The sequence below is a fragment of the Protomyctophum parallelum genome (assembly GCF_964188405.1).
Source record: "Protomyctophum parallelum genome assembly, chromosome: 9".
Taxonomy (NCBI): domain Eukaryota; kingdom Metazoa; phylum Chordata; class Actinopteri; order Myctophiformes; family Myctophidae; genus Protomyctophum; species Protomyctophum parallelum.
This window is the reverse complement of record NC_139706.1, coordinates 25822831-25836272: the sequence shown is the minus strand read 5'-3', so window position 1 is coordinate 25836272 and position 13442 is coordinate 25822831. Positions and strand designations below refer to the sequence as shown.

The window sequence follows — 13442 nt, the reverse complement described above, 5'->3', positions numbered from 1 at the left end:
AAGTTGGATGGATGGATGAATGGATGCTCGGCCTCCCTAGGAAAGTGTATTCCAGGCTCTGTCTGATTGTCAAACCGCAGATTACGACTCAGGAGGAGCTGTATTCTGTAAGTGCAAGAAAATAATGATAGATAAATAAATAATAAATAATAATAAACTGATTTTTTTGCAAACTGTTAATAAAGTATTCAATCAATAAATCAATCAATCAATCAATCAATGCTGGCCTCCAAGAAAACCACAGCATTGCCTGTGCCAAACAATTAGTTGAACCTCCCAGTGAGGCTTAAACTCAATAATTGTTTTCACCTGAAACATGGATTTTCCATTTGAACACTTACAGCAAGCATTTCCATAATCAGATCTGACTAATTAAATTAAACCAAATACACAAATAAGCAGGTGCGAGTTGCACATGCAGATGCATTGCAGGTGTTGAACCTTTACTGTTGCCCAGTGCCTTGTGAGCTCTGTACTGAAGCATGTGAGCTGTGTGTTTGGAATATTGATTAAGATTTCATATGTCTAGCTGCTGCAGATAAGGTGTTACACAAGGGTAAATCAACAGGGATCCAGCCATTATTGGTGCATGTGGTCCTAAGAGTGTCCCTTTAACTAAGGATGGTGACTGGTGAGTGATGGTTCAGTTGAGTGATGAGCTCGGAGAACAAGATGACGCCATGCAGGCAGTCTCATGCGGCACGTTCTTAAGATTATTACACAGATAGAGAATACAGCACTCGACACATGACGTGACCAGAAGATATGAGACATGGAAAAGAACAGAATGGCTAGGAATAAAACATGAGAGTAATTCAACATGCTTGCTATTTTAGTGTGTAATAAAATACTTTTAGCCAATGTTTTTGTGAGAGTTTTAAGAATTCCAGCTTTTAACAACTTATTTTAAAATGACATGCGCAAAACGCCAGGACGCCAGGCTGAAAGTGGTTACAAATGAATGAATGTTTTTTTTTGGTGTGTCTCACCCTAGGTGTGTGTCTCACCCTAGGTGTGTCTCACCCTAGGTGTGTCTCACAATAGCTGTGGGTGCTGCCGTATTTCAGCTTTGGTGCAGTGTCTTTGGCCAGCGTCCCATAGACAAAGCCTCTGATAGATGGTACAGGGTTGGTTCAGACAGAAAGAGAGCATGCAGGGCAAACCAATCTTTCTCTGTTTGCCCAAGCCATCCAATAAAAGGCTCTCTCTCGTCTTCTCTGGAATGTAAACTACCATTTACTATGATTCATATACACGCACGCACGCACGCACTCACTCACGCACACGCACGCACAAGCACACACGCACAAGCACACATGCCTTCCTTGCTGTTACCTGTCACTTATTTGCTTATCATGCCTTTTATCTTTTTGAGATAAGAGCATGCAAGTCTCTAAAGCACCATAAAAAAATACTGTAAATTCATTGATGTTTATTCAGCCATAGAGCGCCGAAGTCCTGACGTCAATCTCTCATCCCCTGGTTTCTATGGAGATTGGAGAATAACATGGGCTCATCTTAAAATCGTCTCATATAAGAATTGTGGTCCAAAAATAAACAAACTGTCTCTGCGAAATTGTCGGGGAGGTGTCTCTGTATTTTACGACCGTCAGTCAGTCAGTCATATTCCATGTAGTCTGTTTCTAGCGAAAATGTAAAAGTGCTATGCAGGAGAGGGGTGTTTCTTATGCTGTCTTATAATTGTCATTGAGTTTCATGCTGATTTATACTTGTTTAATTGTAACTCATTATTAAGAATGTGTAGGTTACTTTTCTTCAAGGTGTTATTTATGGCAGTATTTATTGAGAAGAAATGTTGCTAATTGTTCTGTGTCCTGTGGTAGGATCCACCCCTATTTAAGGGAGGCTGCAGGGACAGGTGGATTAGTTGGTTGTGGGCTATAACACGGGTAACAGTCGTGAGGGAGAGCTACAGGGCCTTGTGTGACCAAGGTTTAACCTGAAGAGAGTTCTCATCCTATTCGGTCTTGTTCAATTGTGTTTGCCTAAGTATTTATTTTGTTGGTCTATTGTTGGCCAGTATTTAGTTTTTGCTTTTGATATGTGAATTGCACTGAAGAAAGCTGTCTGGAGGTTGGTGGAGGAGTTTGGGGAAAATATAAGCCCTTAACTACCATTGCTTGGCCATTCGGGCAACTTCACAGATACTGAGTATTACATTATTTAAAGGATTTGACTGTGTACGTAGCCCGGTTTGAACAGATTGGATAAGTTAAGTTTAATGGATTCAGGGTGGTATAACAGAGGCTTTTCAAATGTATGTTTTACACTGATAACAAATAACTAGGCTACATGAGTTTATTTATTTATTTAATTTGAAGCTTTTCACTACTTTCAGTTGACATTTCAAACTGCTGATGATGATCTCCTTTGAAATGTCAGCGGAATGACCATTATGAATAAACACTGAACAATGCTCTTTATCCTTAACCCCTTTTCTTCCCTTCCTTCCTTCCTTCCTTCCTTCCTTCCTTCCTTCCTTCCTTCCTCCCTTCCTCCCTTCCTCCCTCCCTCCCTCCCTCCCTCCCTCCCTCCCTCCCTCCCTCCCTCCCTCCCTCCCTCCCTCCCTCCCTTCCTTCCTCCCTTCCTTCCTTCCTTCCTTCCTTCCTTCCTTCCTTCCTTCCTTCCTCCCTTCCTCCCCTCCTCCCCTCCCTCCCTCCCTCCCTCCCTCCCTCCCTCCCTCCCTCCCTCCCTCCCTCCCTCCCTCCCTTCCTTCCTTCCTTCCTTCCTTCCTTCCTTCCTTCCTTTCTTCCTTCCTTCCCTCCCTTCCTTTCTTCCTTCCTTCCTGCCTCCTGTCAGCCTGAACCCATACAGCTATGATGAGAGTTGTGTTTCCAGCAGTGTGGACCATTTGCCCCTGGCTGCCCTCCCGCTGCTCGCCATCGTCTCCCCCCGCTACCACGATACAGTGGCAACCGTCATCGCCCGCGCAAACCAGGTCTACCACAGCTTCCTGCAATCAGAGGATGGTCAGGGATTCACGGGCCAGGTGCGTCCATTGTCTATTATAGCCCACAGAGACTGCTGACACAAAGTAGATGAGTCATTAAAAGAGGACAGGAAGATCTCCCCCAATCTCTCATTCTCTATAGTCACTTCAACCTTCATCGCAGACTGAAGCAAATAATGAATGAGATCTGTATAATGTATGTAAGTTGCCAAAGTTCAGGTCCCCGGATGACTGCAATGATTACCTAACATAGAACTCTTCTTTCGTTCCACCTTTAGGCCATGGGCCAGAGCCCAGAATTTCATGAAAAGCAATAGATTCTAATGATAATTTGTATGTTCCCACATGCCCATGGTATCATTTAAGCCCTGGTAGCAAGCTTTCTGCCTGTTAGTACAACTTTTATATGAAAACTTAGAAAAATAAATCGTTTTGTTATTTAAATACATTTTCATATCATATCCTTATAATACAATTGAATATGCCAAATCATGCCTGGAATTGATTGGAACTGACTTAAATAAAACATTGTAATGCAGAAGAATGTCGATTAGAACTGCAAAGGTTGGCATACAGAGGTATTATTCAAAAAAGGCCTGCACATTTGACTGATTTCCGTTTTTTTGAAGGTCACAAAATGTGCTATATTTTCCAAAATATTAAACATGGAGACTAGCAATTACCATTAAAATGTGCACATAAGACTAAATTATGTTGTGAATAACAACGTATTACCGGTAAGACGCCCTGAGGGAGAGAAGCACTGAAGGACACCCAGGTGCTAGTCAGCACGCACCAGGCTGAGGAAAGCCTCAACCGAGCAAAACTTGCCAGATTGCCCACACCAAAGGTCAGGCCACAGGCAGTCAATGCGGGTCCTCTGGGGCACAGTCAGTCAAGCCAGATGATGCCGGGGGCATGGCCAACATCTTACACGTGACCCAGGGTGCATGAGTCATAATTCTTTGGGTGGATGCGGGCGTGCGTGCGTGCGGGTGTGCGTGTGCGATGTGTCTTTGACGTGCATTTCTCCATGCATATCTTTGTGTGTTTTTTCCGACCAGGTGTGCCTCATGGGGGACTGTGTCGGCGGGGTGCTGTGTTTTGATGCCCTGTGTTTCAGCAGCTGCCAGAGGCCTGAGAGCCCAGACAGCAGCAGCAGGAACAACAGCACTGAGAGCTTGAAGGTAAGAGCCAGTGGTGTAAACCAATGGTTTTCAACCCTTTTTATTTCAAGGTCCATTATTTATTTGGCATTTTAGCCACGGACCATGATTTGACGAGATTTAGCCTCTAAGACCCAAAACCCCCCAAAATAATATTTTGTTGTAAGATTGGAGGAAAACACTGATGTAAAGTAACTAAGTACATAAGTAAAATCTTGAGGTATTTTTTACTTTAGTAGAGTATTTCCAGTTTTCAGTACTTACTTCCACTCCACTACATCTCAGAGGAAAGTATCGTACTTTTATTCCACTACAATTATTTGACACTTTGTAGGTTTTTATTATTACAAAAGAAAATACATTAATCACAATAACATCACAATAACAAGCTCACAATATGCGTCACAATGCAACACATTGTGAGCTCTGCTATTTTCAAAAGATGTTTATACTTAAAGTACATTTTGATACAAATACATTTGTACTCAAGTACATTTAGAATTCTGGTATTTTTCGTGTAACTTTAGTAATCACTAATTCTACATCAGTATTGATACTTTTACTTAAGTAAAAATTGTAATACTCTTTCCACCACTGGTAAGAGCCCAGTAACAACAACATGGCCGATGACGCACATCAGGTGTGGTAGAGCCACACACAGAAGGGCCAAGATCAATTTATCCACTTTAACTTGGCACCCTTATTTTGGGCAAGTCATAGACCAATCCATGGAGCGGTGCCCTGGCTGTAGGCCAGGTGTAGGCAATCAATACTGAGGTGTCAAGCTGCACTGTGACCCCTCAGCTATGGCTGTGCCCAGGGCACCCCTCGTTAACGCTGGTTAAACATTGTGGCCCCCGCCATGGCACCCTAGACATTTGATTTTGATTTATTTATTAGATCCCCATTAGCTTACTATGAGTCACAGCAGCTATTCTTCCTGGGGTCTTAAACATATCATCATTAAAACATTTCTTCCATATTATTGTATACATTTACATCCAACATTCATCCAACACAACAATACAACACAAAACAACTCATGATCCGTCCATGAACGTATATTTATTGGTTTTTTAGACGAAACAAACAGACATTACACAACAAGAACATAATAACAAACAAAAAAAAGAAAAAGAAAAACAGCTCAGGCACAACACTATTATAAATAAAAAGATTGAATATACACAGACATGACAAGGACAATGAACCAAAATGACAAGTGACTTTAGAATTTTCATAGACTCCCAATCAGGGAATACATCCATACAGTACATTAATACATATATTAAAAAGGCAGACAACAGTTATCATAGGCACCAAATCATTACAAGAGCAGACCCATGCATGCTCCACTCAAAGGCGGCAACCGCCACCCCTCCAGGCGGCAGGGCCACCGCCCCAAGAAGCGGCCCCGACGCAACGCATCGAGACCCCTGCCCGGGCGACCACCCCCCCATACCCAAAGGGCAGACAAGCCCCCGCCCCAAAGCAGAGCACCCACTAGGGAAGAATGCTGGCATATAAGATATCTAAGGTTGGTACGGAAAACCTCCAAGTATCGTGGCAGACAGTGTGGTTCCAATATGATTCAAATAAGGGTCCCAAATTTTGTAGAAAGTGTCCAATTTAGAATGCAACATGCATGTAATGTATTCACAAGGAATACAGCCCATTATAATGTTATGCCATGATTTCTTTGATGGAGCAACATCCTTGATCCAAAACAAAATAATATAACAACCTCTTATGTTTGACATCAATGACATGAACATCCGGGAGACCAAGTAAAAGACACAACGGATCTAAATCGATCGAGACGCCAAAAATAACAGAGAGTTCTGACACAATGTCATACCAATAGTTCTGAAGCTTCACACAGGACCAAAGACAGTGAACGTAATTACCAATCTCTGTCTTGCACTTAAAGCAAAATGGGGACGCACTGACATCCATTTTGTTCTTGAGAGCAGGAGTTATATGTATACAATGTAATATTCTGAACTGGATGGATTTAGTTCGGTTACAAACTGAAATCTGTTTCGCATAGGCCCACATATCTGCCCAGCCCTCATCATGAATAGAGACGTCCAGATCTTTTTCCCAGGACTGCTTAGTAATCTGAGAGGATATAGATGAGTCTGTCTACTACATTTGATAGCTAGCTCCACAGTACAATCAAATCATTTCCTTCACATCTCTTGAGTGAACAAAACTTCAGCTTCTTCTGAAGCACATAATTGGCCATTGGGGAAAACTAATTGGTGAACGCTGTGGGTGGGTGGACGTCACAAATATTGTTTATCTGTGTGCCTTCTTCTAGCACACCAGCAGTGCAATTTCTTCCACACTATGCACAAATAACAATGCATGCCATGGGCCATCCAATACACTCAATTTCATGCTTGCAACTTTACCGTACACTTTGTATTTGTATGAAACTATATTAATTTGCAATACTTGTTATGCTTATTATGCTATTAATACGTATTATGCTCCTACGTGATATTCGTACAGTTTTCCAGTTACACAGCACATGCGTGGACACAAATGAGAAGACAGCAGTTTCCTCACACACGTGCGGCCCGAACCTCTAGTGTCTAGTATATTATAATTGCCCTGTGAGTGGACGGTGGGTGTAACAAACTTAACATGCTCATATATATTCTGGCACACACAGAATTTCTGGCACGCACACAGTTATATAAACCATGCTTGTGTAAATGGACTGCACTGATATATAAGTGGACATTGCTTTATGATATCACATGCTCTCGAATCAACTTCAAACTCGCCATGCATATCGTGCAGGACCGAGTGCGGTGCCCACTAGTAAAGTCAGTCGGATCCGTTATATATAATACATATACTGTTATACAGCTAACCGGGTGAGGCATGCATGCATTCCCAACTTTAATTATTACCAACAGTCCCTGAATAGGCTGGCTTTACATAGCTATACATAGCTATTCGTTGTACAAGGAACCATGTAGCCATTTTAATTCACATTTTAGATGTTAGATTATTGTAATGATAATTACTGATAATAATTCCCAATAAATTACTCATGCCAGCAGGCTAAACCTGGGAGCTAAAAACAAACTGTAATGACGCGCCACAAACAATGATACAATGATTCATGTCCAAACGAGCTCATAAGTTTAAAATGTTTATATAGTTATTCAGTGCACCAAATATCATAATACAATTTCCAATAAATATATATACCGGTATGTATGTAATAAATATTTGCAAAGAAGCCAATTTAAACGGTGAGCAAACAAAACGTGAATGAACCAAAATATCAATAAAGTGCGAGTGCGGTCAACAAAATGTATCGCTCCCAGCTCACCCTGCCTCCAAGTTCAAGCGTCCTTAGAGTGAGCTGGTAGATACCTGTATTTATCACCGATCTGGTGGCCACCCACAGAGACGCTCCCACCAATAGTGAAGCGCCAATGTGGTGCCCACACCCATCACCAACCAAGTGAGAATCATATAGGCTAACAGTACGCTTTGGCTCCTACAATTATTATGTGATATTTGTATGAAATCATTATTCCTCAGTATACTGTAGCTGTCCCACTTTTATATACCATTTAAAGTGAAATCACCATACTGTACTAAAGGCTAGATTAATCCATCTGAACTTCATGAGAACGTGAAGGATTAGTCCAAATCAAGAAGAGATTGCGCGCGTGCATGCATGCATGCGGTGTGGAGCTTTCATCAACTCTGGTTAAAAAGCTGATAGGCCCCAGCGAGAATTGAACTCGCGACCCCTGGTTTACAAGACCAGTGCTCTAACCACTGAGCTATGGGGCCCTGCATGTCATATCAGGTGTGTATCTACCGTCATGTAGTGGTTTAGAAAACATGGAAATGCCACAACGACGGATGATAACATACAGTGGTTGATTTAATCATCCTAGGGCAGTGTCAAGGACCCCTAAATGAATGTGTATTTGGCCGTTGACCCCCATCTGGAAAATATTTTGTGCCAAGGACCCCATCAAATATTTACACCCGTGTGAACTGAGTGGTGCAACTCCCCTCTCCCCCTACTCCCACTCTCTCTCTCTCTCTCTCTCTCTCATTAGCAGGCAACAGTGCAGCACTATCTCTCTCTCTCTGTTTCTGGCACAACAGCGCCACTTTTGCCCCTACTGGTACTCATAGTCACACATACATAGGTTAACACATAGGTTAACACGGACATTGCTTCTTCTTGTGTGCTTCTTTTTGAGTGGTTGCACCACTCAAAAAATAGATGACCCTGGTGACACTATGAGAACCCTTGCTTTAGATCACATACACTTTCCTGTGCATGTTGAGAAACAATGCCACACACACACACACACACACACACACACACACACACACACACACACCAATATTTCTGATAATATTTGTAGCACATGCACTTAAGATAGCATGTTATGTAGACAGATGTATTACCTTGTGTTGTTCTTGCTTATATGTAAATGGATAAGAGGGTCCGCTAAATGCCTAAATTGTAAATTTGAATTGAAGCCTGTGGCTGTTTACTCTAATCTGACTGGCCCTTGTGACAGACTTCAGAGTTGATCTATATATATATGTGTTGGGGAGAGAAACACTACCTCTCTCTCTCTCTCTCTCTCTCTCTCTCTCTCTCTAACTCTCTCTCTCTCTCTAACTCTCTCTCTCTCTCTAACTCTCTCTCTCTCTCTCTCTCTCTCTCTCTCTCTAACTCTCTCTCTAACTAGCTCTCTCTCTCTCTCTCTCTCTCTCTCTCTCTCTCTCTCTAACTCTCTCTCTCTCTCTCTCTCTCTCTCTCTAACTCTCTCTCTCTCTCTCTCTCTAACTCTCTCTCTAACTAGCTCTCTCTCTCTCTTAAATTCAATTTCAAATTCAAACTCAAAGGAGCTTTATTGGCATGAGAAAACGTACGTTTACATTGCCAAAGCAGAAGTGGAACAAGACAATCAAAATAAAACAATGTATGTACAAATAAATATTGGATATAAATAGGGATTAAATAAATGTGTAAACAGAGCTTTGTTACATTAACACTGAGTAATACTATCTTGTGAAACTATAAACAGATGCATTTTCTGTCAGAGATAGTTATACAGTAGCATAACACATAAAATGTTGATAACGAACTGAATAAATTAGATGAGCTTGTAGATTTTCGTTATTTTCGTTATGAATACATTAGTGCTGCGTGACACAAAAAGCTTAAACCACTGTTCTATGCTATCCACCACATCCTCTCTGATCTGAATTGTTTCTCTTTTTGTGTCTGTTTACACCCAGTAATGCTCAGTGATCCCTACTGTAGTGTCCATCACTCCCTCTCTCTCTTGACCCTGGCATGCTCCAATCCACCCTCCCATTGAGCGTTGACAGAACAGAAATCCCCTCCCCTGTCTATTACAGTATCTAATAAACTAGAACTGCTGCCATTAGCACTATACTGTAGTAATATTGTTGGACCAGGACCAGAGAAGGTTTTCTGCTCGATGGACTGCATGCCTTAGCCCACCTCCAAGTGACGAGGCTATCAGATGCGAGGACAGAGAAATCGATCGGGTTCGACTGAATAGCCAAATCCCAATACCGCTTCCTCCAGATGTCATGTCCTATTGGACAGACGCTGTATGTGTCTCTGTAATATGCTTGTTTGTCATGCATTTTCCCACACGCACAACAAACAAAAATCTGGGTCACACTTTTGTTTTTAATTGTATATTGTTTTTTTGGCTTTTTCTGCCTTTATTGATAGGTTGAAAGTAGACTGACAGGAAATGGGGAGAGAGATGGGAGGGGGAAGACACGTGGCAAAGACTGTCGGGATCGGCCGTCGAACCCGCGGCACGCCGTCAGGCTGGCTCAGCAGCCTAGGTGAACCCGCGGCACGGTTGAGCTAACCATCTAGGCCCGGGTCACACTTGAGGACGGAGTGCGGGGGACGTGTGTCATGCTGTCCTTTTCTTATGCAGGACCCAAGCCTTCTGGGGGATAACAGCCCTGGTCTGAGCTCTACCAAGAGGCTAAGTAAGAGCAACATTGATATCTCTGCTCCAAATGAAGGACATGGTCATGGAAGACCATCTCTCAGCCGCAAGCAAAGTGACTCGTACGATGGAGACAGCACGTCCACTGGCCAGCACCACAGTTTCTTCTCCAGGTGCAACAGCACGCACGCACGCACGCACGCATGCACACACACAGCTGGCCACGCATCTTGCTATGCACAAACAAATTAACCATCACTTCTTCTCATGGATGTTTGATATAACTCCCTGTTAAACTAAAATATACATTGGAAGAGAATTAGGGTGGAAGACAGATGCAGAGCTTTTTGTCCACTGGACATGATGTGTGTGAGAAAGTACTGTATGTGTGTGCGACGGTGTGGTAGTCTTACACAAAGCTGTATTTGTTGTATTTTAGTTTCCCATGAGGCAATACATCCCGTGACATGTATTTGATTTGTCAGCAGTGCATCGATAATGACAATGATAATTTATGATTTGATAAAGGTGTCACTTTGTTGGCTCCTGCTATCCTCAATATTTGCAACGTAAGATGACTCTGCCAGACTGTATTTACTGGACTGCAAATAACCTGAGCCACAATTGTACTAGACTGAGCTCTGCAGGTGAACATAGCAGGGTAGGGGGATGGGTGTGCATGTGTTTGTTCCGACGTACTAAGAGTCCGACACCCTACCTGAAACCCTAACCTAACAGGGTTTCAAGCAACTCCTTTCCAATTCATATGGTCCACCGATCTTACACCGAGTGCATCTTTTCCCGAACAAGTTGCAGTGAGACATGTTGTGTCCACGGCGATGCACCTCACCAGTTATTCCCTTCGTGGAACTGAGACGGGGTTGTGTGAAGGATTTTTCCCAAGGGGAATCCCCGCTCACTGATAGGCCTTGTTTCCCAGTAATCACTCCCACTCAAAATGGCTCTTGGGGCCATTTTTGTTCTGTTGTTCTGTCTCTACTTTGGCCCTATCTCCAGTGTTTCCGGTTAAACCTAGCTCGACCCTGGCTGACAGCCGCAGTCGGGGTCAGCACACCTAGGGATCATTAGTAGCCCTCATTACTACCACCTTGTCCACCTACGAGGAGGAGTGGATAGATTTGTGTAGGGAAGTCGATGGAGTGGTGGGAAAATGGAGAAAGACAGGATAGCAGGACTAGGGGTGGGTCCCGAAACTCGGGACCAAGTATGTACCGAACCGAACGTGCCTGGGTACCGGGTACCCATTACAATAATTCAATTTCGGTTCTCTCTATCGGTTCTCACAGACACGCGGTCACACGCTATTTATTTATTTTCTACCCTTTTAATAGAAGCGCAGGGAACAGAGCTGATCTACAAGCCTACACCGCGTTGCATCAGCGACGCGTTGTGGGCTTGTGGCTTGCAGAGGCGGGGCTATTTCTCTGCATGGAGTTGTCGAGGAGTGTAGAGACAGAGAGACGCGCGGTGCAGAGAAGCATTGAAGCAACATAATTATTAAAGTTTCTTAAACGTAATTTTCAAGTGAAGTTTATGGGAGGAAACTTTTAAGAGAGGGGACAGGAGTCTTGTGCCCTGCTGCCTCACTGCATGATCATGCATGTGCGCTGCACAGCATTGAATCAACATCAACCCACCTCGGATGCGTGTGTGTGTGTGTGTGTGTCTGTGTGTGTGATCACGGCGTAGGGTCCAGACTCCAGAGGCTCAATTAGTTTAGACTCTAAATTAATTAAACTAAACTCTAATTAACTTTAGAGCTTGCAGTCGAACTGTCGAAGAGAGGTGGCAAAAAAACAAGAAAAACAACAAATGATAGCCTACTCTGGCAGCATGCACATTTCTGCAAGCCGCCTTTGTTTTCAATGATCCCACCATTCGCACGTCGGCAAAGCCGTTCTCACCTATCGGCTGGAGATGCCCCCCCCCCATTAGCGATGCTAATTTGTGTGTGTGTGTGTGTGTGTGTGTGTGTGTGTGTGTGTGTGTGTGTGTGTGTGTGTGTGTGTGTGTGTGTGTGTGTGTGTGTGTGTGTGTGTGTGTGTGTGTGTGTGTGTGTGTGTGTGTGTGTGTGTGTGTGTGTGTGTGTGTGTGTGTGTGTTTGTGTGTGTTGCTCTCAGATCTCAGATTGTCAGTAGTTAGTAGTAAGAGAAGTAGCCTACAACACTATTGTCCTGGGTAAATACAGAATAGATATATTGTATTTAAAATAATCACTATATTATCCACAAATGGCTCAATAAAGGAGAGGATGTTACACTATTCATTGTACATTATATATATACTCAAATTGACATTGAGCTTTTTTGTTAAATAAACATTTGACCTCTTATTTAAGTTATTTTATACCATTTTGGAACCGAAATAGGGAACCGTTAAGAACCGGAATCGATAAGCAGAACCGGAATCGGTACCGGTCTCGAAAAAATCCTAACGATACCCATCCCTAAGCAGGACCCTTTAAGCAAACCTAAATTGTAGCTGAGACCTCACATAAAGAGCTGAACACATGCTTCCCTAAATCCAAATCACATTTGGATCTCATATCTCAGTTTAACTTTTCTTATTGTCTCTTATTTCCAAATTGAGCTAACTTTATTATTATTATTGTGTATTTTTGTGTATTTCCCCAGTTTAATGAAAGAGAGTGTGGACGTGCGACCAGGCAGCAGCACCAGTCTGGAGTTGAACCCCGGTCGTTTTGACTTTGAAGTGTCAAGCTGCTTTCTGCTGGGCTGTCCTCTAGGACTGGTTCTTGCCATGAGATGCACTGTGTTGCCTGCTGTCCAGGGTAAGGAATACAAGAGACAAACAGACATACAGTACGTATGTAAAAAAGATTTATACAGTTACACACATGCACGAGTGCCTGCAAACACACACATACAGTAGAAACAATTGTCACAGTACCTACAGTGATTAATGACCAGCACTAAAAACAGTGAATATGAATGGTCACAACTAGACTGTGACAAAGGTGCATACTGCAGCATTCTGAATGTTGAATGCAGAAGTGCAGTGTGATCCTGTATCACTGACTTGATTGATGACAGTCCGAACACAGTGTCCTAGAAAAGGTTTCTACCATTTCAATGTTTGTTCTATTTTCAAATTTACACAGAAAAAAACAGGAGATGAACGAAAAATGAAAAAATAATCAGACATACAAACAAGACAAAAAGTATTAATAGCATAGTAATCTCATTTTTAAAGTCTAAAAAATCACACCTGTGTGAAGTGAGGGGCGCTAATATATTAAAGTCTAACTCATGTTGCTATGAT

At 42.6% G+C, this 13442-nt stretch overlaps 1 protein-coding gene across 1 annotated transcript in view; it reads left to right on the top strand.

Annotated features, from left to right (window-relative positions):
* The window catches only part of pitpnm3 (PITPNM family member 3), a gene marked incomplete at its 5' end in the record, with an annotated part of 91419 nt that overhangs the window by 54932 nt on the left and 23045 nt on the right, over positions 1-13442 (top strand). Inside the window, 4 exons of the mRNA XM_083772585.1 lie at positions 2821-3010; positions 4036-4158; positions 10125-10312; positions 12794-12951. Coding sequence (XP_083628711.1) covers positions 2821-3010; positions 4036-4158; positions 10125-10312; positions 12794-12951 — 659 coding nt within the window. The remainder of the gene's footprint in view (positions 1-2820; positions 3011-4035; positions 4159-10124; positions 10313-12793; positions 12952-13442) is intronic.